We start from the raw sequence: 26,038 nt of genomic DNA on the forward strand, positions 1-26,038 counted from the left end.
ATCCCATCGTGTTGAGGACTTGACATCTTGAGTGTTACCTAACAGTAGGTGGCACAATAGGTCTAACAAACCTTATTAGATAAACCTTAATGCCATCTTAGTAAGTAGATAGATTGTAAGTCTAATTTAACTTCACAAAACTAGCTTGATATAGGGAGGCTTACATTCCACTCATATAGTCTAATTTGGTCATATATCTAGATGTGGGATCCCCAACAATAACAAGCTAGAGTTAATGTAGTTGAGAACTACATTTGTTTAATACAACCCTTAATAGTTTTAAATTCATTAACTTGCTCATTGTAAATGTTAGAGATGTTATTTGTTTATGTTAAAAATATGATTTCATTACATTAAATAGAGATATATAATATGACTTGATAGTGAAATATGTTACCAAATATTTCCCATTATTAACTATTGATCATGTGTCTACACAATACACAAAATTCATTATATGTTTTTTTAGTTTCTGATAAGAACCAGCAATGAAATCAACACAAGGAAATGGAAACAATAGTTGTATTATGGAATTTGGTCTGATCAACGTGATTCAAGACCAAGTCTGTCGTTATGTTATGAAATATCATAAAAACAAAAGGAAATCCAAGAATCTAGTCCCTTTCCATTGCCCACCGTCCTCCCTCTCTCTTCCCCTCTCTCTACTATAAGCATTTCCCCCTTGTAACTAACTGCATGTGACGCATATTCCAAGCTGCCAACTGTGCAGTTTCTGTTATTTCTTTCCTCCTAGGTTTTGATTCGCTGCATCACTCTTGTATCTCCTTCTATACATTTATTTGACTTTGGGCCTTTTCTGCTGGCCCGTATCAGTTTCTTTCTTACCATATTATTAGAGCAGTACCATACCCTGTGACTTGACTGTCTCTAATCCTTTCAACATGGTTTCAATGGTCTAACATGAAGGGAACTTAAATCCGTTCTTTCCTTGTGGGTCCACAACTCTGATAGTGTTTTGATTTCCAGCAGCTGGCACGCTTCCTTAGCAGCAGTTTTTGATTTCTGGCAACTTCTGTGTTATTGATTCATTTTATGCTCTTCAACAGCTGTTGTTCCCTCTGATAATTTTCAATAAGCTCAGCTCATGTGAAATGTATGTTCCAGCTTGATAGGGTATTTTAAGATATGATTTGAAAAGGATGAAATATATTGAAGATTGATTGTCATTTTGATGGAGAAAAATGTCCGGGAAATATCTATTAGCTTTGTCATTATTTACGTTGTCAGCTTTAGTAACTAATTGGCTGACATGTTTACTAAGTCTCGCACGAGGTCTTGTATGGATGACATTTGTAACAAGTTTGTCTCATGATTACTTATGCTCCAATTTTAGGGAGAATGTTATATATTATATGATTTGGTTATGTTAATAGTTATGATTTGATTATATTAAATATGGGTATATTACCAAATATTTCTCGTTATTCAATATCGACTTTGTTCCCTATTATTGTACCTCTTTTTCATTATAAATAGGAATGCTCATGTGCACACAATACATAATTCATATTCACTCTCGGTTTCTCTCTTGTCAGTGTGGTACTAGAGCAGTATTCCGTGATTTATTTTGTTGCTAATCTTTTCAACTGTTACTGATGGTTGCCTTTCACCAGAAACTAGGCACTAACAAGAATAACAAATTACAAAGAAAATGGAGTTGAGAACTGCATCTTTTCTATTCAACTTAATAGTTTTAAGTTAATTAACTTGAATTTTAATCTGTTCTCTGCTTTTACATGCTTTCCTTAATATAGATTTTTGTTTGTACTTTGTAGGCTCTTCAGATGATGTTAGTGAGCTCACAGGCATCATGGATATTAGTGATGATGATCTAGAGTGTGAAATTCTAATCGAATTGGTCAGATGTGTCATGAGTTTCAGCCAACAGTTGGGCAAAACTGCTTCTTCTATATTTTATGAATCTCTTTTAACTACGCCAGTGATCTCTTCTGAAGATATCATTCGCTATGTTGTAAAGATACTAGAAACTGGATATTGTATGTCAGGTCCAGTGTTCCAAACATCTACTTCTGGGAATCATATGGTTGTTCTGGAAAAGGAGCTGGCAGATCATAAAAGTTTGAGGAAACTTTCTGCGGATATGTTTTTGTCACTTCAAAGCTTGTACAAAAAGGCTTCTGCATGGGGCAGGATTTTAAATGTAATTGAGTGTTTCCTGAAATTTTTGGTTCCGAAGAAAGTAATACAAAATTTTAATACTGAAGTATCATCAAGCATAAATTCTTCCGTTGTAGTACAAACTACTTATCAGATTGCAAAAGTGATGTTTGAATCTGCCTGGGACTTTCTTCTATTTTTAAGCTATTTGGTGGACATTAGTGGCCAGGTGAGTCCATACACGTATGTATGCATACTTATTGTCTTAAGTGTAATTGGTTTTTTACTGTAAGCATCATTTATTTGAAATTATTGTCTAATTAAATCAGATAGAAATTGCAAAATTGTATATGGGGTAAAGTGTATACTAGCATTGTTCAAGTCCTGTGGTCAATTAGCAAATATATTCACCGAGTAAGGGGTACTTGAATTAATTACATGTGTAACAAACTTGGTACATATTACCTATATACATAAGCTTGAGGGGAAGTGTAGAATCTTGTTCATATGTTAGAGTCCTATACATGTAGTAACGGTTGATATTAGCATCAACAATTGATTTTATATTTGTTATTAGCCTAAAATAGGGTAAATATTCGATAGTTATGTTCTCTTCGCAATAAATTGACCTTTCATGTTGATCAAGTTCTCAACATATACAGAGAGTTGCATTTGTTAACGAGATGCTATTGCACTTTTGTAGATGTAGATTAATATCTTGTTTGTTTCACACATATATGTTGCGATTGCTCTTCATGCAGGTCCATTTGACCCATGATGATATAAACAAAGTACAACTTGAGTTAGTTCCAATGCTTCAAGAAATTATTTTTGAATGGCTAATCATCATCTTCTTTACGATCACACCATCTTCACTGGCTGTAACCGAGGACTTCAATTCTAAACTTTCATCACTACAAATAGGTGTGTTTTTACTTACATTGTATCATGGCAGTTCCAATTTAGTTAGGCTGGCATGGATTTATCATTGTCAGGGGATGAAGGCTCACAATATTATTCCCCTTCTGAATTCTGGAAGAAACAAGTAATTATTTCATAGCATTAGGATTTTAAATTTAGTTATATCTAAAAAAATGTCATCATTTACAGTTGGTAAAATCATGAAACATAAGAACTAAGAAGATGAAACTGAAGTTGTTTTTCTTTGTCAATTATGTAGATTCCATTGTATAAGAAGGAACAAATTAAAGGGATAAGACATTTAAAATCAATTAGGAAATTAAGGAAAGAACTATTTAAATCAAGGAATGTCATCTCCATGTCTTATAATGTGATGTGATATGTCAAAACTTAAAATTCGGAGTCAAATTTGGATTCACTCAATTAGGCAATACTATTTGAGAGAGCAAAATAAAGAAAAGCAATGTGAGATACTTGGTATGAAAGATGCCATACGGAATTATTGAGAAAGAGAGTAGTTCCTTAAATCCTTCTTGGTCGATAATAAGTGCTTGGATTTATATTTTATAGTAATAATGAAGCGGGGGGTAATTGAAAAAATTATTTTTACTAAGCTCCTCATTATAGTGCTTTCATGGTATTGTACCTCATGATCTCAGGTATAAGTGGTTAAAAATAGTGAGATTTGGATTGCATTTATATATATGAGATTGTAGACTGTAAAATTATTCAGCACAGTACAGCTTATGCTCAATGGCTAAAAGAAATGTCAAAACTATATTTTCTGGCTGCTAGAGATTCATAAAATATTATAAGTTAGATATGCTAGATCGTCCGCAGTTAGAGGATGGAAAGACAGGTTTAGCTTAAATAAGAGTAGGGAGTGGAATTCAGCTTTGTTACCAAAAGGTAAATGGGGTTGTGGCTTGGTTGTAAAGGAAAATCTTTGGAGTAGAGATCATTCTCCTTGCTCTGGACATTGTCATTCAAGCAATAAAGTTGATTTTTTTCTTTCTTCCCCTTTCATTATGAGTTTGTAACAAGTACGGTTGAGGCTTACTGAATTGAGTATGTATAAGCCATACTTTGGATACTGTGTTGACCTTTTTGAGCGTGATACAGATAGCAACATGGGGAAAAGATTGTTGAATGTGAACCTGGGCAGATGTGATTTCACATTGGCGTTTATATTCTTGCTCAATGTTGGAAGTTCATCCTTAAACCATAGTCACTTTTCTTCAGATCGCTTTTCAAATTCACAGAGCTTTATTAATAGGGCAAGGGACTTCATCAATTGGATTATCTGGGGTCAGGCTGGAGGATCTTCTACTTTCTTAAGCCGTTCTATTGATCTTGCATTTATTCTTTTCAAGCATGGCCAGTATGGTCCTGCTGAGGTTATTTACTTGTCCTTTTATTTCCCACATGGGATATCGATTCTTTCTCTTTCTTAATGTATAGTTACCTTTACTGAAAATATCTTGTATTTCAATTTACAAATGTTTTAAAAGCAATTGCTTATGATCGCCGAAGCACATTTACTAAAAGAGAAGACATCCCATAGTATTCAAGATGCTGATGGTGGATGGTGCATACGTCATCATCTTCTAGGGTGTTGCCTACTTGCACAGGTGCAGTGTGGATTACATGCAACCCAGAAGGATAAAAAAGTTTCTGATGCCATTCGCTGTTTCTTTAGGTATTACAACAGACCTTTGAAATATTTCTCTTTTTATTATTTTGTGGTTATACATAATTCAATGATGCAATTTTCATTTTACATTTTCAGCATGTAAGTTGATTACTGAGTTGAGGGGTATTGTTTATTTTCCCCTAACTTGAGGTTGTTGAAGTACATACATTATACTTTAGCAAAAATCTCACAGATTGTGTTTTAAGGTGTAAGTCGCATTTCTGGGTTTGGCAAAAGTTATAGAACTGTGCAATTTCATGGGTAGTATATTGCATTTTTAACTATGTTGATATTCCTTATACTGAAGATGAATGTAAAAGAGCTTGATTTCGTTCTCTTAGGGTCTCATTTATAATGACAATGGAAGTTCATATACAATGAACTAGAGGGAAGAGAAAAAGAATAAGAAATGTCATATCTAGAACCTAGGTGCAGCACAAAGCACACTACAGCTTTTCAATAAATTCTATCTAAGATGACCAATTCTAGCACTTATTATGTCCTTGCTATTACAGAAAGTCCTAAGTATTAAATCTCAGTTCCGATGTGTTGCACAAATTGCTTAAACAGATTCAATGCCAACAACTTATGACCTTGAGCAAAAATAACACCAATGTCAATTGATGTATGACTAAAACAAATGAAGAAAAGTGAGTAAGGAGAGAAGGCAATAGGAAGAATATTAGGAGATCTGAATTTATTGTCGACTTAGAAATTTCGTAAACAATAGTAGTCTTCATGTGTGTAACTCTCTCTATATGTGTATACACTGGTTTTCATTTTTTTCATTGTCTTTTATGTTCTCTGCATATTTACTTGTGGTTGCCTTGAACTATGACCCATCGCCGTTGGTGTTTAATTCAGGTCTTCATCTGGAAATGGTGCGTCTGAGGCTCTGCAGAGTTTATCGGATGACTTAGGAATTTTGTATCTTGGTTTTAGTGAGTATTTCTGTAGCTTAATAATTGTAATGATTTTAGTAAGCAAATGGATAATCTTAACTTCTGTTTTGGTGGTTTTCATGCAGGTGGTTGTACATCAATTGCTACATGGAAGCTTCAATATTATCAATGGGCAATGCAGTTATTTGAACGTTATAGCATTAGTGAAGGTGCTTGCCAGTTTGCACTTGCTGCACTTGAACAAGTTGATGAGGCTCTATATATGAAAGATGGCAACCGCACAAACAACTCAGTTAATGAATCAGTGACAACCATCAAAGGACGACTATGGGCAAATGTTTTCATATTTGCTTTAGACCTTGGTCGATATTACGATGCATATTGTGCAATAATTTCAAATCCAGATGACGAGAGCAAATACATTTGCCTGAGACGATTCATAATTGTTCTTTATGAACAAGGAGCTATAAAGGTTGGACAAACTATGATAAACTCTTATGATTTTTCTTAGCTGAATGATCTCTACTTAATGATTTCCTTAGGTTAATATTTAAAATACAATGAAATAGATATCTCACTATCTATTTTTGCGACAGTACTTTTGTGCTATTGTGTTCAAAGTATGATTACAAGAATCTTAATTAGTTATGATTGCAATGGGTCTTTAACTGAAGTTTGCAAGTTTAATTTAACTCCTACAACATTTTGCAGAGATGCAGTATGTAAATGTATGAATGTCTCTGCTTATGGGTTACCATTTTATGCTAATTATATTTTGCTATATTTCCAATATTTGTTATGATTCCTGTACTTTTTTACTTAAAAACAGTGCAATGTTATTCCTTAACTTGCAGAGTTATGTGCGTTGTAAATAGCAGATTATTAGGTTAAAAAGATTCTAAATATCTCCATAGTAATTAGGAAAAAATATCTCATAATCTTCCTATTTACTTCAGCATATTTTTATTTCCTTGAAGGTTTTGGTTATTACAAATAGAGATGATGAGAATGTAATTTGTGTGATTGCTATCAATAAAATAATTCTTTATTTTCTTACATAGTTCAAGTATATGTCAATATTTAATTCATTTTCTGTGTTAAAAAGGAAGGTGCAATTCAATAATTCCCTCCTGATATTTTATACTTTTCCTTTCACATTGTTTAGGTAAAATTTCCATTTACTTACTTTATTTAGTACCCTTCTCCCCCTATCTTTTGTTTTTTTTTTCTCAACAGATTCTTTGCAGCAATAAACTTCCCCTTATTGGTTTAGTGGAGAAAGTGGAGCAAGAGCTTGCTTGGAAGGTATGCCATTTCTGAACAAATTGTGTTGATAATTTTGAAGTTTTCTAGAATATGCATAAATTTACGTGTAACGTGTAGGCTGAACGATCAGATATTTCTGCTAAGCCAAACTTGTACAAGTTGCTTTATGCATTTCAAATGCATCGGCATAATTGGCGACGTGCGGCAAACTACATATACATGTATTCAGCTCGTTTGAGAACTGAAGCAGCGTTGAAAGATAGTGTAGGCAGTTCCTTGATGTTGCAAGAGAGGCTGAATGCACTCTCTGCTGCAGTTAATGCACTACATCTTGTTCATCCTGCATATGCCTGGATTGATTCCTTGGTTGAGGGAAGTTCTCTTGTGAATGATCATTATCCAAGTAAGAAAGCTAAAAGAACCCCAGATGAACATTGTAAGTAATTCAACTACTATAGTTATGCTGGTTTTATAAGTTATCGTTTCATTATGGATTCATGATGTTATATCACCAATTTTACTTCATTTTTTTAACAAAATGATATGCTGGGTTGAAAAGGATTCTTATATAATATAGTCTTTTTAAAAGTGACTCTTTGCTAATATGTTGAGGGATTGGGTAGCTTTGTTTAGTTAATGTTTTATTTTTTCTCTTTTGTTTTTTATTTTGGTGATGCTATTATCTTGAACCGTACAGCAGCAGCTGATAACGACGCAGAGCTTCAAGGCTGGCAGTCCTCAATTGATATTGAAAAACTTGAGAATGAATTTGTCCTAACTTCAGCAGAGTATATGCTGTCACTGGTAAATGTGAGGTGGACATTTTCTGGTAAGCGCCTTTTGTCACTGAATCATATGGTTGCTTCCTGAGCAACTCTGATGTCATTAAGTTTCAAAGTACTTTGTATTTTTCATTTGATAGAATTTTAATTCAGTTTTCATCCCCGTTCTTTCATTTTGAAGGAAAACATGGAGCTCTGTCAGACTTGGCTGAGCTTCTTGTCCAAAACAATTTATATGATATGGCCTTTACAGTCGTTCTCAGATTTTTCAAGGGTTCTGCACTGAAGAGGTATACATCTTGAACTTGTGTTGCATGCATACACACATTCACACACATGCATGTATTGTTGAGCTTATAGTCTGGCTATTTCTCTTTAGGGAGCTGGAAAGAGTGCTATCTGCTATCTCTTTGAAATGCTGCCTTGACAAGGTGGAATCCAATTGGGTTGAGTATGTTCACTTATTCCTTTCCATTCTTTTACAAACCTTTTTTATTTTTAAATTGATGAGATATAATACCTGACTTTAATTAAGAATTTGTGGTTTCATTATTGTTTATTTAGTGTTTTGGCAATTTCCTTATTTTAAGAAATTTTTTTTACTCTGTTACAGTCAGTATGGATTGTATCATGTACTCTTTATTTATTTATTTCAGAGAACGCAGTCATTTACTAGCATCATCAAAGAATGAGATGGTAGTCCATGGTTCACCTGTTACAGTTTCCACAACTCCACGAGCTGAAAGAAGCAACCAGTGGGCAACACTCAAGCTTTACCTTGTTAGTATCTTCTGCTTGTTTTAATGTGTTGGCCATTACATGATTTTTGCATTTTTACGCTTCATCTATTTATAACTGGTTTTTAATTCTGCCGTATTCAATGAATTAAGGGTATTCCTCTGATTATTTAGACACCTTTTTTAGCCTTTGTTGTGTAAAAATCTGGGAAACAAGAAGGAAAATTTTCATGCAAGTGTAGATTATGTGATTTGGTGTATCAAGTTGAGAAGAATGTTAATTTTATGTAAGCATTACTGCTATTTAGAAACTAGACAAGGTTGAATATTATAAAAGAATAACATTAGTATTATGCTTGGAGCTTTGGTGGTGTCATTTTCTGACATTCTTCTGATTTGTTTCTAGAACCAATAATATAATGAATGTTTTGTCTCCGTAGTTAGAGGTAGGTCATGGGATTCTACTATTTTTGTACCTACATTGAAAGGGTTAAAGAACTTAAACTCCATAAACATGTGGTATTGGATTTAGCGTTCCTTGCTCATTTTAATTTCTTTCAGCTGTGTATACTGTTACTGAAGGTAGCTTTCCCTAATAACAGACATTTTTACACATGTACAAGTTTCTTGTCAGTTTTTCTTAGTGGGTGTACAATTCTGTCATTTTTGTGTGTGGTTGTTTAAGTCAATTTATGTAGCCTTTATTTTCATTTTATGAGTCCCTGGTTCACCCTTTCTTTAAAAATGCTCCTAAATTGCAGGAAAGGTATAAGGAATTTCACGGTAGATTACCAATTATTGTTGCAGAGACACTTCTACGTGCAGATCCTAACATTGAATTGCCTCTTTGGCTTGTGCAATTGTTCAAGGTAATTTTCTGGACTGAAAATTGCAGTCAACGATTGGCGATCACTGATGCAAGAGTACCTGCTTGTTTTGAAAATTGGTCTCCGTAGGGTTTCAACGAATATATGATTCCTATGTATAAATCTATCTAAAGTGTTGAATTTCCCGTGTTCTATTTTAGTTGCTTCTGCTCTACAAATTTAAGGGATACCTTTTCCATTATGATGCTGCCAGCCTTCGCTTCTACAATATTGGATTCTGCACAGTTACTGATATTGTTTGTGTGGCTTATGACAGGAGGGTCAAAAGGAAAGGTTGTGGGGGATGACTGGCAGGGAATCCAATCCTGCATCTTTGTTTCAGCTTTATGTTACCTATGATCGTTATGCAGATGCTACTTACCTTTTGCTTGAGTGCATAGACTCATTTGCCTCAATGGTAAATTTTTGCTCTTATTAGTGATCACTTTGATTCTTTGTGTACGCTCAATTGATATAAGATATTGTTAGATTACTTTATGCTAATAACCTAATCGATACTCTCTTCTCACTTCAACACTCGAATAACAGGATGGAAAGTACGTATGTATGTATTATTGATTCAGTAAAGTATCGAAAATACAAGTATACTCTCCCCCAAGAAAGCCTACCTTCCTCCACTGACAAATATGCCCCGTCTATACTCCAACAAAAATAATCCCCTGAACAGAAATAAAAGAAGACTATTAATAGTGTCACTTTCCCGCGCCCTATCCTTTCTGCTAACCCAATCTGCTTCTACTAAATACCGTTCGGTACTAGCGTATATATACCGTTCGGCCTTTGATCCCATCCTCCTTTTCATCTACCGTTCAGTATTAGTTTATTTATACCACTCGGCCTCTACTTCCCTCCTCCCTTCTGGATACCGTTTGGTCTATACTTCCCTCCTCCCTTCTAGATACCGTTTGGCCTATACTTCCCTCCTCCCTTCTTTTATTCCTCCGCTCATATACTTTTAACTTCCTAACAGATATCTAGACAATTATTTACTTCCATCACTGGACAACGTGTCTTGGGTTGTCTGTCTGCTGCATTGTAAATATTTTACTGAACAGAACTTTTTGGTCAGGGAAATTGAAAATATTAGTTAAATTGAGAAATTTATTTGAAGAGTTCTGTTTACCCGTGTCTGGTATTTGTTACCTTTACACAATACTTGTATTAAGCCCCAGTGTAATGGTAAAGCTGGCTGGGTCTTGGTGATCAGTTGATCATGGTTCAAAGGTGGAAAGTCTCTTTGCATATGCCTAGAGTCTTCTGACACTATGGTTGTTCTATTGGACTGAACAGGGCTGAAAATTGTTTTGCAGTGTAATTGTTACTTGATGGGTATTTTGAAACAGTTCATTTGGATATCCTGAATGATTACTGTGGGTGCTGAAAATCTTGGTTAGAGTTTGTGGTGATCACTGATTAACTAGTGCATAGATTGTTATGTGGTTTAGCTTGTTTAGGTTTTTAGTTTGTAAAGGGGTTTAGGATTTATGACAAGTTGGTGTCTATTATTAATGACAACCAAAGCTATTATTTCTTCTCTTTAATCAACTCGACTTATACATATTGACTCACCCATGACTCATACAAAAGTTTTATTTTCATAATTTATTTTATATATTTATTGTAGTAGAATGAAAGTGGATTGACTTGATTTATATTTTTTATAATGGTGCAATCAAAGTTTTCACCTAATTCTCCAAATATTATTATAAAGATGGTAATTGAAAATTAAAATATCAACATATATAACATGACAAACAAATAAATTAAACATCCAAACTATTTAAATATTTATTGAATAACATTTAGTATTTAAAAACATCAAACTGAGAACCTATATAAGTAGTAGATAATTATGATTAAAACTTATAAAAAATGGTAAAAATAATAATTTAGTATTGTTGGTGGATTACGGGTCAATCCTTCTTAATTCGGTTCGAACCTGTTTAATCCGTGGGTTAGGTGACTTGGGTTTAATTCAACCCACATTTAAAAAAGTTGAAAGTTTTCCAACCCAATCCGGTTCGATCCGATGATGACCCGGCCGGGTTGGCTCATGGTTTAGAACTCATTTTAACATATCTACTTATGGATGTCATAGGTTTGGGAACAGTTGTCCCCGTTTTTCTTCTCTTTGATGTTGGGTGGTATGGGCTCTGTTCATTTGCTGTTTGGAGTGTTGAGTTTCTTTTTTCTTGGTGATAGCTTCCCATTAATATGGGTTGCAATACTTCTGCTTTCATATTGATATTCCGGATATAGTGTTGGCAAGTTTATGCAGTGCGTCCGTTCTGTATTTAATATTGTTTTGCAGAGACCAGCAGATATAATTAGAAGGAAAAGACCGTTTGCTGTTTGGTTCCCGTACACAACTATTGAGCGGCTTTTGTACAGGCTAGAGGAATTAATTAGAATGGGTCACATGGTTGATCACTGTGAGAAACTCAAAAGGATGTTACATGGTTCTTTACAGAGTCATCTCAAGATGGTAAGCAAAATTAGTCCTTTTTTTAGTTGCTTGGCACATATGTTTATACCAGTCTATTTGTGTCTGGATTTCAGTTGAAGGTGGATTCAAATGATGCTGTTTCTGTGACTTCTTAATTGTTACTTACACTGATCACTGGAAGTTGTAGATAATAGTGGGATCGCTGCTCTTGATTATTCGCTCTGTTCAATGGTTTGTCTTTCTTTATTATGCATTCCTGTCACTTTTATTTTTTTCCCTCATTTATATGGCTTGTTCCTATGATTGATCATTTCACTGCTGACCAGCATGATATCCAGCGAAAAGGCCGCAGCAAGTTGGCATAGAGTGTGAAAATTTTGGGATAAAAAAGTCATGGTTGTGGAGTGTATTTCCCTTTCTTTTACAACGAGGACATGGCAGAATTACTGAATGATGGTCAACGCCTAATCTGTCAAGAATTGGAGAGTGCATGTCCTTGAACAACCATATAAAATTTGTATATGATTTTTATCTACTGGAAATTTTGGGCAAGGTTGACTGACTTTGATAGAGTGCTGTGGCTAGAGATATGCATAGTAGCTGTTCAACTGATTTCAGGGAAATTCGGTATAGAATGACTACTGGATGAATATGTTCTAGCCCAATTCTAGTTTGACAATTGTTTAATGAGCAACTTCATTAGGGATATCAAACCCTATTTGCCTACTAAATAAATGGCCAGTTCACAAGACCTTTTTGGTTTTGTTGTAATGATATACATTTTACTGACTGTAATAACACAGGATAGCGATTTCTACTATAAAATTTGTTCTCTTTCTCAAGCTATTTATACAATTTCGTTATCTAATCATCATGATTAAAAAATAATTTATTTAATTATTAGTAATAAATATTGCGTGTGTATTATATATTTCAAAACTATTCTCTAACAGATGTTTCCTTCCAGTTGTTTATCATTTGGAGTTACTTCAGCTATAAAAATACTCAATACAAAAAATACCAGAAGATAAATATCATTTATTTAGTTCTTATAAATATTAAGAAATCCTTTTAAAGAATCACTGTCATTTCTAACCTAAGAAGTTACTATTAATACCGACGGCCAATGAATAATTGGAATAGAAAAAGTATTTTTTGGAAAATACATAACTCTTGCATCTGTAATATATCAAATTACCATACCACCTTTATAATATTCTGAGCATAGCTTATCCCAAGCAGAATGGCCACCTTGACCTTTAAAATGTCACTAATCCAAATACAATTCTAATCCAAACAATGGTTATTAGTCTGATGATAGATATATTTGTATTTCAGATGGAATTAACAAAGATGATCATATTGTCTTCTAAAAGTATTATTTTGTGAACCTATATTCCACTTCAATTTTGGAAATGTAGCATTCATCATTGCAAGAAATTGTCCCATAAGTGGAGATGCCATACGTATTTGCAATTTCTCATTTAAAAACAATACATGAAAATTATAAGAAGTGAGTACAATTGGCAAATAATTATTTAATTTGAATTTTGGTTCTACGGTAAGAAAATATTGAATTATCAATAAAATTTTAACAACTAACAAAATTTATCAGTAAAATAAATTTTATTAACGAATTTTAAAATCTTAATTATCAGCAAATCTTTTCATATTAATATTTATTGATAAATTGTAGTTTTTATTATCGGTGAAAATATTACTTTATAATAAATTTGTCATCAAAATTTGTGAATAATTTATAATCATGTCGGGGTAAAATTATTGATGGATAATCATTGACAAATTTTGATGATCAATAATTATTGATAAATATTTTATTTGTTAGGGAAAAAATTTTAGTTAGTATTTTATTGATAGATTTTTTGTTATCAGTAATTTAATTTACTAACAGTTTTTTAATGATTATCAACAAATTTTTACTAGGAGTAAATTCAATTTCATTTTAGCATTTGAATTTAATTAGCATTTTAATGGTTACTAATGACTTAGGTTCAATCACTAGTAGCATGACTTGAAAGATTCAAGAAGGATGAGATACCAAAAGAGAGTTAACCATTTCATCAAATCCTCATTTGGAAAGCTCAAGTTCACTTAGCGAGCTCTGTTTGGATGCCCAATGACATGTCGTTCAGCGGTCTTTGCTAAGCGTCCAACGTCACACGTGTTCCAAAAAGATGTTGTTGCTTTTCACACATTTTGCACATGTTAAATGAGCTAGCACACATGGAATGCCACTTGTCAACAAATCCACTTTTCACAGTTGTATCAGGCCAATTAGTTAGCTAGCACAAGCGTGAGGCTATTATAAATACCATGCTCCACTTTTGAATAAGGGACTGTTGAGAGAATTGATAGTTCATTTGTTGAGATAACTCCAGAGCAACTTCTTCCTTTGAGACTCATCGGTTAGAGAGTTTGAAAAAGCCTCCTCTAACCACCATGCATTCCTTAGATCATCCTTTTTTCTAAACATCCAATTCACCGCAAAGCTAGTTGACATCACACCAAATCCTTCATTTCATTCTTTCATTCCGTTGCATTCTTCGTCGTGTGCAATGGCCATCAACCAAGGTCTTCTAGTGCAATCAGTTAGTTTAGAAGAGGTAAATGCTGAGGTATTTGGTAAAAACATAATTCAATTATTTATAGATTTAAAGTTTTGAAGTATTAAGAATCTCAATAATCTTACCCCTCGCATTAAATTCATCACATCGTAAACAATAATTAAGAATATCTAATTTTCATTCTAGTAAAAAGATCTTAAGTTGTAGTCTTGCCATTCCATCTAATTATTATTTGATTTGTCTACCATGAGAAGGTCTTAAAGAGAAACCTATGTGGAGCAAGCTAAGTGGAAGCAATCACCAACTAAAAGCACCAATTCGCCCAAAGGCTTGAAGGACCAAACACCGTGATAAATTAAATGGTAGGTATCAGTGCTATTGCGCAATGGAATAAAAGTGATTAATAAACGAGCATAAAGCGTGTTAGGGTCAATAGCCAAATTAAAAATGATTTTTTTAAAAATCTTGTTTTTCTCTTAGAACTTTTATCGAACAACTGGTAGATAACAAGTGCAGAGTAAAAGAGAAATCACACACAAGATTTTATCCTGATTCGAATCAAAAGATTCTACATCTAGTTGTTGATCACTATAAAGACTGATTAACTATTTCACTAAAATCAGTTTCACAATTATAATAAGATGGAATAAAGAAAAAAAATCAGAAAACACCTTCCTTCAACAAACGAACAGAAGAACATTCCTTTCGACAAACGAACGGAAGAACCTACTCAGTCAACTTGAAGAGAACTGCTCCGACCTTAGACACACTAAACGTGAGCTTCTCCTATTCACAAGACTTGACTTTAAGCAACACTATCACTTAAGAACTTCCTCAGAAAACTTTTGTATTCTCAAATGGCATAGATCATTTTTCACTCACAGAGAGCTTCCCTTAGGCACAACTCTAATACTCTCAAATGAAAAGTTGTTTTCTAAGAACTGTGGAAAACACTATTTATAGCCCAAGGTTCAGAAAATGAAAAGAAATATAATCTATTATCATAAGTGATAATCGATTATTTGCGCAACCTGAGAAATATTAAATCAGACAATGATAATCGATTATTCTGAGCAATAATCGATTATTTGCCCGAGCAACTCTTTTCCAAATAGGCTCGTGATAATCGATTATTACACCAAATAATTCATTATCTACGCAATGAATCCCTTAAGAAAGAAAACTTCTAAGTATTTACAAAGGTAAAATGATTCATATACAAATGATTTCTACATAAATTGATTTTAACATTTTCTGTATAGGTTCTTCAGGTCTTCAAGTCTTCACTTGCATCATCATCAAAATTTCTTTAAAGCACCAATGCATCTCATTGGTAACATTAATGGCATACCCCCTAGCTATGGCCTATGAACATTCAAGAAGAGCTAAAGTCATCTATGCATGGTGAAACAAAGCTCTTTCTCTTAGGTCATCATGAAGCACCTTTAGTAGATTAGGAGTATTTAGACCTTTTATTAAGGGTCAAGTTGTATAGGGTTTTTGAACAATCTTGCTTAAGTCGTAGGACAATATTTGCACCTAGCTTAAGCTAATCTTTGGTGATTAGTTTTATTACCCTAGCTTGGTGGATGGTGTTCCACATGAGACATGTTGGTCACATGACAAGCTCTTAGTGGAGAGTTTTCTCACAAAGGTTTTTCCTAGTGAAGAACTTTTTCTACAATGGCTTTTCACAGGGCAAGCTCTTAGTGGAGAGTTTTCTTACAAAGGTAGTAACCATGTCATTTTTCTAATGGAGAAATTTTGCTAAAGTGGCTTCTACATGGAAAGCTTTTAGTGGAGAGTTTTCTTACAAAGGTAGTGGTCATGTGTTATTTTCTTAGTGGAGAACTTTTGTTAAATTGACTTTCCACATGACACTCTAGAAGTGGAGACTTTTTCTAAAAGTTAGAGTGCCTCATTTCAAGCTCTCCTACACAAAGATAAGATTTTTAGGATTTGGTATAAGATAACATTTTAGGATTTTGGTCTACTTTGGAGATACCTTCATCTATAAATAGAGGTGTCTCCCCATTATAAACCCACTTTGAGAATTATAATGTTATGCTGCCAAAATATTTGTTCAATCATATATTATCTCAAGTCAAGGTTAGAATATCTCATGTGGTCCCCTCTAGTTATCCTTCTCTATAGTTGGTCAATTTTTTCGAGAGAACCATCAAACACCTCCATCACACCACAAACACTTAAACTGAAAACATCTTCTTCATCCATCCAACCTCACCTTCATGATCTCATCCTCATGCTTTGGTCCAACCTAACTTGAGGAGGAGTCTATCATAAATGAAGACGTTAAGAAGAAGTTTGTCTTTTTCTCACGCGCTAACCCTTCAACCTGAACCCATAATCTCATATTTTCTACCATTAGAAACTACACCTATGTTCTGCACACAACACCTTTAGACACTATCATCCCAGAGCTCAACAAGAAGATAACAAATGGAGTTAAGAAAAGCGTCTACAGGTAGAGCTAAAAAAGATACAAGCAGATTTGTTGAAACATTAATAAGAGGAAAAGAAGCTTCAATAACACCTGTGTTGCATTGATTCAAAGTTCGAAGTTCGTTCGCCCAGTTTCTCTAGTCTTAAATCTAGCTCATGTTACATTCACACAAACATCACATATAGAATGAGCATTCATTTAATTCCAAATTGTGCATACTCTATGATAATTTTCATGATTTGTTATTTGACTTTTATCAATTTTCATTAAATTTTTTATCATCATAAAAAGATTGTTGAAACTCTAAACAATCGTATCCCCATACTCATGAAGACTCATTTATATAATTTTAATTATGAAATCATGGTTAAAACTGATTACGTAATCGAAGTCATAATCATGTGTTTTTGAATGATTAAAATGAAAATACCTTAGCAACTATAACGATTCATACACATTGAAATGTGTTTAATTGGACGATGTTTTGTTATAGAAAGTATACACCATTCGTATTAGAGCACAGAAAAGGAATAAAAGGAAACACAGTACAACTTAAATTCAATTAAATCTTATTATCGTTAGAATCTCTAATAAATCTAAAAATTCCATAGCAAGCTCACAATCAGTACACATATAAGAGATGTAAGGTAAAATCAACATACCTGACAAAGTCTTAAGACTTTGGAGAAGATCTTTTCATAATAAGTATGATGAAGAAATGGTCATCTTCAAAAGACTATACAAAGGAAGAATATAAGAGATATAAAAAATACAATACACGACGATCACACGATCAATTTTATAACTCCAAGTGAAACTTATGTAATAACTCCCTTTTTAAAGTAGCCTTATGAGCTTAAGTTGTCCTTTCTTTTAAAAGTTGTTTTTACTATTTTGTTTTGATATCTTAGTCTCAATGGTAGATTAAGACAATTTAATTAAAAATAGTTTCTGAACTCAGTGTAATAATTTATTTGACAACGAAATCTATAATCAATTGTTTTAAAAGAAAATTGGACATAGCTCTAAACTGTATTGTTGTTATTTATTAGGACAATTTAATTAATCCCTCCTTAAGTGATTTATTCCAACATTAAAAGGAACGTTTAATTAATTTGAAAATCTTACAACAAATACAACATTAATACTTAACTATTATTTTAGTTAATTCATCTCATTCAAAATATTTTTTTTCTCAAGCAAAATTATTTATATAAATGTTACATCATTTATTCAGTGAAAACAATTGTTCGTCAACATTACAAGATTACAATCAACATTCTTTAACCAATTCTAACCTAAATTACTTGCGGCGAATTTTGTTTAAATAAATTCAAGGTTCAGTTATAGCAATTAGAGGGATCAATTTAGCAATTGCCACTTTTTTCTCCTTCACTCTCTCTTGCATTTTTCTGAACACTCGAGCACAAAAACCACTATATTCCATATGACCGATTATCCAAAATCACCAGTAACTACAATTCAAACTCTCTAAAGTGTTGTTTTCCAACATTTCATCTATTAGACAAAACAAAGAAATTAAGAAGAAAAATATAGCATTCAAAATTTAATATTGCTTTTGTAGTGTTACAATCTTTCTACCCACTACCGAAAACGAAGTTACATAGACATCAGCTTTGGTCCATTGTCTGGCATACCCATCCCTGCAGCTAATTCGGCATCAAGTTGAGTATGTGGTGCAGGACCCATCATTATTTTTACACTACAAAATGAAACTGTAATATTAGAAGCAATATCATTCTACTATAAAATGTAAATGCCAGTGTGCTTGCAGTTCAATTGACATACATGTAACAGCCTTTAATGTGTGATGGTGAAGTCAAGGATTTGAACAAGTATAGAACAATTTGATGATAAGTAATTCCTCATTAGTTAATAGAGCCACCTAACTTCATTTATATATGTGTGTGTACATATACGTCTTTACTTTTCCAAAATAAATAGACATGCAATACGAATTTACACCTTATATTAATATAATTTATGAGTATAATAAGCAGGGAAAGGAAAAGCTAAGGTAATAATTGGGACTGAGGTAAGTAATTAATCAATCTATTCCGAGTCATCTAATTTGATCACTCCTTTTAAAACAGAGACTAGATGAAGGATCAATTTTATTTTTATTAAAGTTCTAAATGCAGTATCTTTTATCTAAACAAGCTTGAATTACTCGTATTATGTTCAACTACACTCAATTATTATTAAAAAGTAAGACTTGTTCTTTTCATAGTGTTCATCAGCTTTATATGTTCACATATCTGAAAGCTCATACATGAAACACAATAGTACAGCAAAACACGAGCGATTCTATAAATTTAACCAATCTTCAGCAATATAAATAAGGGGAGAATATAGCATAGATTCAAAAACAAAACATAAAAAAAGTAGCATACCGTTTCTTGTGTCGTTTGGTTTTAAAGTGTTCATCCCTCACAGTTATATTGGAAAAGTACCGACTGCACAAATAAAAACCAATTACTCAATCTAATCATGAAACCAACCAACAACCAAAAAAGCAAAAAAAAAAAAAAGGAGATTGGAGACGAATACCTCAGTATCCATATTCCTTAAATCATAACAAAACGGAATAAGCAATTGAGAATTAAGAAAAGCAAATAAAAATTTGTTCTCCCACTCGAAAACGGAGAAGTGGGATGGGATTGAATAGGTCTGAGAAAGTCAAAAACCCACCTCAGTTAAAAGATTGAAACAGCAAGAAGAAAAATGCTAGCGATCCTAACTATAAACCCACTCCAATAATGCAGCATTATCACGGAACTCTACTTATCAGGTTATTGAATAATCAGAATTAAAAAGTTCTAGAAATCAGTTCTTAAAACCATAAACTGAAAAGTTTTTAAAATCTATCCATTCTCTCGAATCTATCCTCTATATTCTTACACATGTACACTTTTTATCTTCTATTCCTATAACCTAAACTTGGCATCTTAGTGTTCTACTACACCAAACTTTTCAATCCCATGTTAAAAGATCAATAAATATATAAACGTCAATCATATTGATAAAAAGAAGCACACAAAAAAGGAGGAAGAAAAAGAAATTACTCGCAGTGAGGGCAATAGTACTGTCCCATCCCAGGCAAATCTTCGTCTACGGGTAAAGGGGTTATCTCTTCATCGGGTTTGTTTAGCTGCGCGTAAACCATATCGTCGCCTTTCAACTCAAATTTGGTTCGGCGTGCTGTCTTGTGAGAATATCTTCTTTTCTTCACGTTCCGGTGTGGACATTTTCCTCCCATTCTTAGCGTTTCACAACAGTTAGGGTTTCACAGCTCTGATTCCACTTCCCTTGCAACTTGTTGTTAGGGTTTTTCTTCTGAAGATGACGGTGGAGAGTGAAACGACGGCGCCTCAAATCAAATCTCTCTCTTCTTAACACAAAATCAACTGATGTATGAGAAACACGAGTGTCAAAATGGGCCTGCTGGACTACCTGGCCCAGTCTAATTAGTTTATGGGCTCCTGCACCTCTTTAATTTCTTTGTACACCACTAGGAAGATGTGTAAAGACCGAAATAATCCTCCCTGTATAAATACAAAATTAAGTTTTTGTTTTCTACTAATCTGCTACCCGTATGTAGCACGGGCTTTCCGGTTTTTTTTTTTTTGTTTTATGCTTTTTAAAAGACTATTTTCAATTTACTATATATTTAATTGACAGTGTATTTATAGAATTTTAATGAAATTCCGAAATTAATATTTAAATATGTGTGTGTTTTCTAGTAAGGATATAAACACAAGGAATAATGGTTAGTTATGTTTTATTTTAAAAAGTATTTATTATATTTTGGATATTTATTTTATTGCAGAATTTAAATTAGAACATTTTAATTTTAAGAGAATTTGAACTGTTTGTTTAAATAGGTTTTAATAATAGTTTTTAAATATTATAATCTTATAAATATCAAATATTATCTAAAGTCGTTTCAAGTTACAATTAAGATTAATTGAAGGTGAAATATATATTTGGATTTTCTGATTTAATTACAAATAATGATATATTAGGAATTATTATATTATTATTGTGAGTTACACATTCGCAAATTAAGGATATTTCTTCATCATTCTCATTTATATTGCATCTTTTTATTTTAAAATTTTGCGATCACTTTGTTTTTTATTTAATAAGAATTAGTATTTCTTAATATGTCTTGCATGCTTCCAGTTAAGAATTTTAAAACTAGGGAACTACTTAGTTTTAAATTCTTCGTATCCATAAGAAAGTGGATCATTTCACTTTTGAAATTTATAACTAAGTTTACATAGGAATTAGTTTTATAACCAATTTAGTAAATTTTTCTAATGTAGTGAACTTTGTGTAATATGGTAATTTATTTTAACTTTTCAATCCTCTTGTCATGAACAAAACTCGTTTTAATGGAGAAATCATGGATAGACATGCCTCAAAATACAAGTAAATATATGGGAGGATTGAATACATTCTTGGACTTGACATTCAGTAATAGTGGTGTTAAGAAAAAGATAATATGTCCCTGTCAGAGATTCAATTTTAAGAAATGACAATGTCATGAAGTAAAATATGAGCACTCAATTGTTAAACATTTTCCAAAAGGGTATACAATGTGGCTTCTACATGGGGAGAGAAAAGTAAATGATGAAGTAGGTGTCATGGCTGAAGACAATGATGGAAGAGTTACAATTACTGATAACATGTGTGAAATGGTTAATGATGTATTTTTGCATCATTGCTCTAAGAATAATATGGTCAATTATGATAATTTGGGTGTAGAGTCAAGTCATACTAGGACACATGATGGTTCGGGTTTTTTTGAATTAATGCAAGATGAACATTGAAGTTTAAATCAAGGATGTCATAAATATTCAAAACTTTCATTCTTAATGAAGTTCTATCACATCAAATGTCTATGCAGAGTAATTGAGAAAACAATGTTCATAATACTAGAGTTGCTAGCAGATGCATTTGAACATGCTAAAATTCCACATTCATTATATGAAGCCAAAAAGGTCATTAAGCTTGATCTTAATTATACCAAAATTGATGCTTGTTCGAATGGTTGTATGTTGTATATTGGAGAAGACAAAGATAAAGATTTTTGTAAGAAATGTAAGACCTCAAGATGGAAGACAAAAAGGAGAAGTACAATTGGTGATGATGATATTGTTAATAAGCGAAAGAAATTTCCTGCAAAGGTGTTAAGATATTTTCCCTTGAAGCCTCGATTATAGATGATGTTTTTGTCATTTAAAATAGTTAAGCATATGAGATGGCATGCATAAGAAACTACAGATGAGGGAACCTTAAGACATCTAAAAGATTCTGAAGCATCGAAGAAATTTGACTTGATGCACCCTCAATTTGCCTTAAACCCTCGGAATCTGAGACTTGGTTTAGCTAAAGATGGGTTCAATCCATATGGAAACTTGAGCACCAGTCACAATATTTGGCCAGTTGTACACATACCATACAACCTTCCTCCTTGGATGTGTATGAAGCAAAGTTCATTCATTCTCTCCACGATCATTTCTGGAAAACGAGCACCGAGTAATGATATTGATGTATACTTACAACTAGTAATAGAAGACTTGAAGGAGTTGTGGAAGACTGACTTTTGATTCATATGAGAATGAAGTATTTGATATGCATGCAACCATATTGTGGACTATTAGTGACTTTCTAGGACTTAGAACCTTATCTGGATGGAACACTCTTATAGGATTAATATGTCTGAGATGTAATTTTGATACAACTCCTAAAAAGCTTGTTAAAGGTGGGAAATTTTGTTTCATAAGTCATCATTGTTGGTTAGATGCAAGACACATGTTTAGATTGACCCATAGAAGGTTTGATAGAACTATTAAACATAGAAGTCAACCAGTGGCAATTTCAAGACATGATATCTTACAACAAGTTGATAATGTTCATGTTGAGTTTGGAAAAGAACATATACTTGAAGAAAGGGCAAAAAGACAACAGAGAGTTGATCATCCTAAGATAAACACTCTACCATAGGCAAAAGAAAAATATCTTTTTTTAGTTTCCTTATTGTGTAGATAACTTATTGCACCACAATCTAAATGTCATGTACATTGAAAAAAATATTTGTGACAATATAACGTTTTCACTATTGAATGATAGTACAAATAATAAATGCAAAGAGAATCTAAAGACAAGAAAGGACTTACAACTTTGGGGTATTAGACCAAATTTGTGGCCTAATGAGAATGTAGATTTCTTCCTACTATATATACATTGTCAACAAATGTAAATAAGGATACCAAAAACTTTGAAGAATATAATTGTATTTGATGCATTGGAATAAAAAACTAACTTTGCAATAGTTACAAATTGTATAATTGTGAAGGTGGGTTACCAGTTATATTTTAAATTGCATTGAACAAAATTCTAAACCCACAACTTAATTTTGGAAATACATTGTGATTGGATACTTGAAAAACGTTTTTTTAGATTTCACCATAAATACATTTTGATTCGTAAAGTTAAAAAAAAAATGTCAAACAACATAAAAATTAAATAATTATAGATTATATAATTTAAAATAGAATATCGAAATTTTGTAAATTCAAAGGCTCGGTAGCAAAATATATAAGGATATTTTTACATTATCATGGTTGAGGGAGATGGAGCAACAAACTATTGGGGTGTAGAAAGTTAAAGTCCTTAGATGTTTGTTAAGTATTGGTGTTAAAATTAATTGAAATGTGGTTGTCAATGGTTAGGTGCCTTTGAAATGTTGCATGCAAGTAAATGCGTAATGGGGTATTCTAAGAAGACATATAAAGTTAAACAAAAGATACTAGGAAAGTATACTTGTCAGGAAGAGAGCCTTGTCTTTGAGTTAATGGTTCATATAATATAAACCCTATTTTTCTGCTAGTTATTAACCCAATTATTATTGTATATATTTTCATTATTAATTTGTTTACTTATAAGTCTCTTTAATTAGCAAGTAACATACCTCTCACACGAGATATACAACTTTACAGAAAAGGGATCCGAAACAAGGTCTTATTCCATAAAACCAACCTCTAGTGAGAAGGAAAAGATGCTACAAAACTTAGCTTCTTTTCGAGGAGGGTGTTCAAAGCAAGATTGCCAACAAGGGCTAATCTTAACTAAGCGAATGTGATTCTTCATAATAATGCTGTTAACTACCCTTTGATGAAATTGTCTATCATGTTCTGCTCTCATGCCACAAATTTGTCTGTGCGAAAATGTTACAACACTAATATAATCATAAATAAAAGGAAAAGTATGAGGAGGTCCTACATCACATAAAATTCCTATGTTGGTCTTAGCTTCATAGGGTGGATGAACATATTAATTGGTTTTATGAGTTCAGGTTAGTGCCTCAAAAAACGTGCACATCGTATGTTTTTCGTGGTTGTTTCCCTCCTTATTCTTTTGTGTCGAATGTCATTATTAACAATCAAGACAAAGCTTTTGTGCAGAACATGATTGATTGCACATATGTAATAACAAAACTCATATGAATAGTTTGTCGCCAGGAGGAACCTTCCTATGTATAAAGCAAACAAGAACATTGACTCTCACATGGATGAGACAAAATTTGACATAAACAGTTCAATGGAACGTGCTCTTTAACTAACTATAAACAGAAGCAAAAACACGATTTTTACACTTTAGCAAGTGGGGCAGCTACGTTGCTATCTGCTGCCAAGTGAGCGTGCATTAATTTATTCTAATTCACCAATTTAACAAGTAATGTAAGTTACACTTTAGCCCACTGCTCAAGTTTCAGAACCAAATATTATCATAAACAATTCAACTGGCTTCTATACATATTTTAGCTTTTATTGAACTTATAGTTTTTAAATGTTGTAATTTTGAAATTTTAATTCCTCATTTATTAATCGAATTCCTTTAAGATATAGTTTATGTGATTTAAGTTCCCACTATTCCACTGTGTCATATAAATTTATTATAAATTGTATGATTTTTTGTTTATTTATCACATTAAAGTTGTTAATATGGCTTTGATTTATAATATATAGACATATAGGGAGGTAATATTATAAATTATTTGAAATACATAATTCAATTCAAATTTGAGAAACGAAAGATATTTTGAGGTATTTGAAAAACTAAATGTACATAAATGAAATCTAAAACTGTAGAATCATAGACAAATATGAAACTAGGTGTACTTTTTATATATTAATTTAATTAACTCCCTTTTTAAGGTAATTAATTAATGCATGTCTTGAAAAAACGTAAGTGCGTAGGAGTACGTTTTAAATAAATGTCCACTACAAATTTTCAAGGCCAAAGAATCTTACTCGTGTTCCACATTTTTGCAAAGATTAAAAATATTATAAAAGTTGGTAATTTGTACGAGTATTTTTTTTTACAACTCATTCAATGAAATTTATGTGTTATTTTGAATGTTTTATGTAAACTAAAAATAAGATTATAATATATAATTAAAAAAATATCATATTATAAGTTCATTTTATGATATTGAATTAAATTTTAAACTTATTTTTTAATATGATACTAGAATCATAAGTTAGAATTTGTAATGAAATTTGTTATTATTAAATTTATTGTCACACTTATTATTGGATTGTTATTAAATTATCATTAATATATACTTATAGAATGTGTTGAAAGTTTTACTTAAAAATATGAAAGGTTAATTATATTTTACATTAAGACAACAGTTTTTGTGTTTTTTTTAATATATTGATAAAAGAAATAATTTTAATGGAGATTATGAATGCAAAATATAGTTTTATTTCAGTTTGTAGTGAAGTAATCCTATAAAATTGCATATTTCTATTCGACATGTGTGTGTGAGGAAAGTCAAATATAACCCATTTCTTTGCAGTACATATAAGCTATAATTTATTTTTTCTTTGGTAAACCCAATTCTCTTTTAGCTCTTTGGGTGCTTTAGCCCCACATTTTTGTTCCATGGTAGGAAGAGTTACAGTATATGTGTGTATGATGAACGTGTCACATCACATTCTTTTGATAAATTTTGGGGGCAAGACGGGTTCGTGGAAGTATCGTTTGGTCTGTTTCCACCACGACACAAATAATTGTTTGATTCAAAACCCATTTTCTAGTCCAAGTTCTATAATCTCCATTGTTATAGAAGTCAATTTCGGATTGTTCCTGCCTTAGCCATACTTGTCAATTTTGCTTTCT

At 32.4% G+C, this 26,038-nt stretch overlaps 2 protein-coding genes and 1 pseudogene across 4 annotated transcripts in view; 2 read left to right on the forward strand and 1 right to left on the reverse strand.

Moving 5' to 3' along the window:
- Positions 1-12,619, forward strand: part of SAR1 (SUPPRESSOR OF AUXIN RESISTANCE1) — a 31,232-nt gene extending 18,613 nt beyond the window's left edge. For 2 of the 3 annotated variants that reach the window (XM_047300368.2, XM_088097742.1), the window contains 17 exons: positions 1,797-2,368; positions 2,901-3,063; positions 4,183-4,457; positions 4,572-4,759; positions 5,618-5,694; positions 5,781-6,127; positions 6,892-6,960; positions 7,039-7,357; positions 7,619-7,750; positions 7,885-7,993; positions 8,083-8,154; positions 8,360-8,483; positions 9,202-9,309; positions 9,584-9,724; positions 11,639-11,812; positions 11,887-12,004; positions 12,100-12,619. In XM_047300368.2, coding sequence (XP_047156324.1) covers positions 1,797-2,368; positions 2,901-3,063; positions 4,183-4,457; positions 4,572-4,759; positions 5,618-5,694; positions 5,781-6,127; positions 6,892-6,960; positions 7,039-7,357; positions 7,619-7,750; positions 7,885-7,993; positions 8,083-8,154; positions 8,360-8,483; positions 9,202-9,309; positions 9,584-9,724; positions 11,639-11,812; positions 11,887-11,928 — 2,912 coding nt within the window. In that variant the 3' untranslated portion in view covers positions 11,929-12,004; positions 12,100-12,619. The remainder of the gene's footprint in view (positions 1-1,796; positions 2,369-2,900; positions 3,064-4,182; positions 4,458-4,571; positions 4,760-5,617; positions 5,695-5,780; positions 6,128-6,891; positions 6,961-7,038; positions 7,358-7,618; positions 7,751-7,884; positions 7,994-8,082; positions 8,155-8,359; positions 8,484-9,201; positions 9,310-9,583; positions 9,725-11,638; positions 11,813-11,886; positions 12,005-12,099) is intronic. The other variant, XM_047300369.2, reaches the window with a different exon arrangement.
- Positions 12,620-18,242: 5,623 nt separating this feature from the next.
- LOC124827346 (zinc finger (C2H2 type) family protein) lies at positions 18,243-20,226 on the reverse strand. Its single transcript, XM_047300366.2, has 3 exons — positions 19,909-20,226; positions 19,237-19,299; positions 18,243-18,545 (listed from the first exon to the last, which is right to left on the reverse strand). Exons 1-3 carry the CDS (start codon positions 20,100-20,102, stop codon positions 18,443-18,445), a joined length of 360 nt encoding a protein of 119 aa, XP_047156322.1. The 5' UTR covers positions 20,103-20,226; the 3' UTR covers positions 18,243-18,442.
- Positions 20,227-21,240: 1,014 nt separating this feature from the next.
- LOC148194451 (uncharacterized) lies at positions 21,241-22,900 on the forward strand (annotated as a pseudogene).
- Positions 22,901-26,038: the final 3,138 nt, after the last annotated feature.

This window comes from Vigna umbellata, chromosome 8, assembly GCF_029865625.1.
Source record: "Vigna umbellata cultivar VRB3 chromosome 8, Vumbellata_1.0, whole genome shotgun sequence".
In the NCBI taxonomy this organism is placed as follows: domain Eukaryota; kingdom Viridiplantae; phylum Streptophyta; class Magnoliopsida; order Fabales; family Fabaceae; genus Vigna; species Vigna umbellata.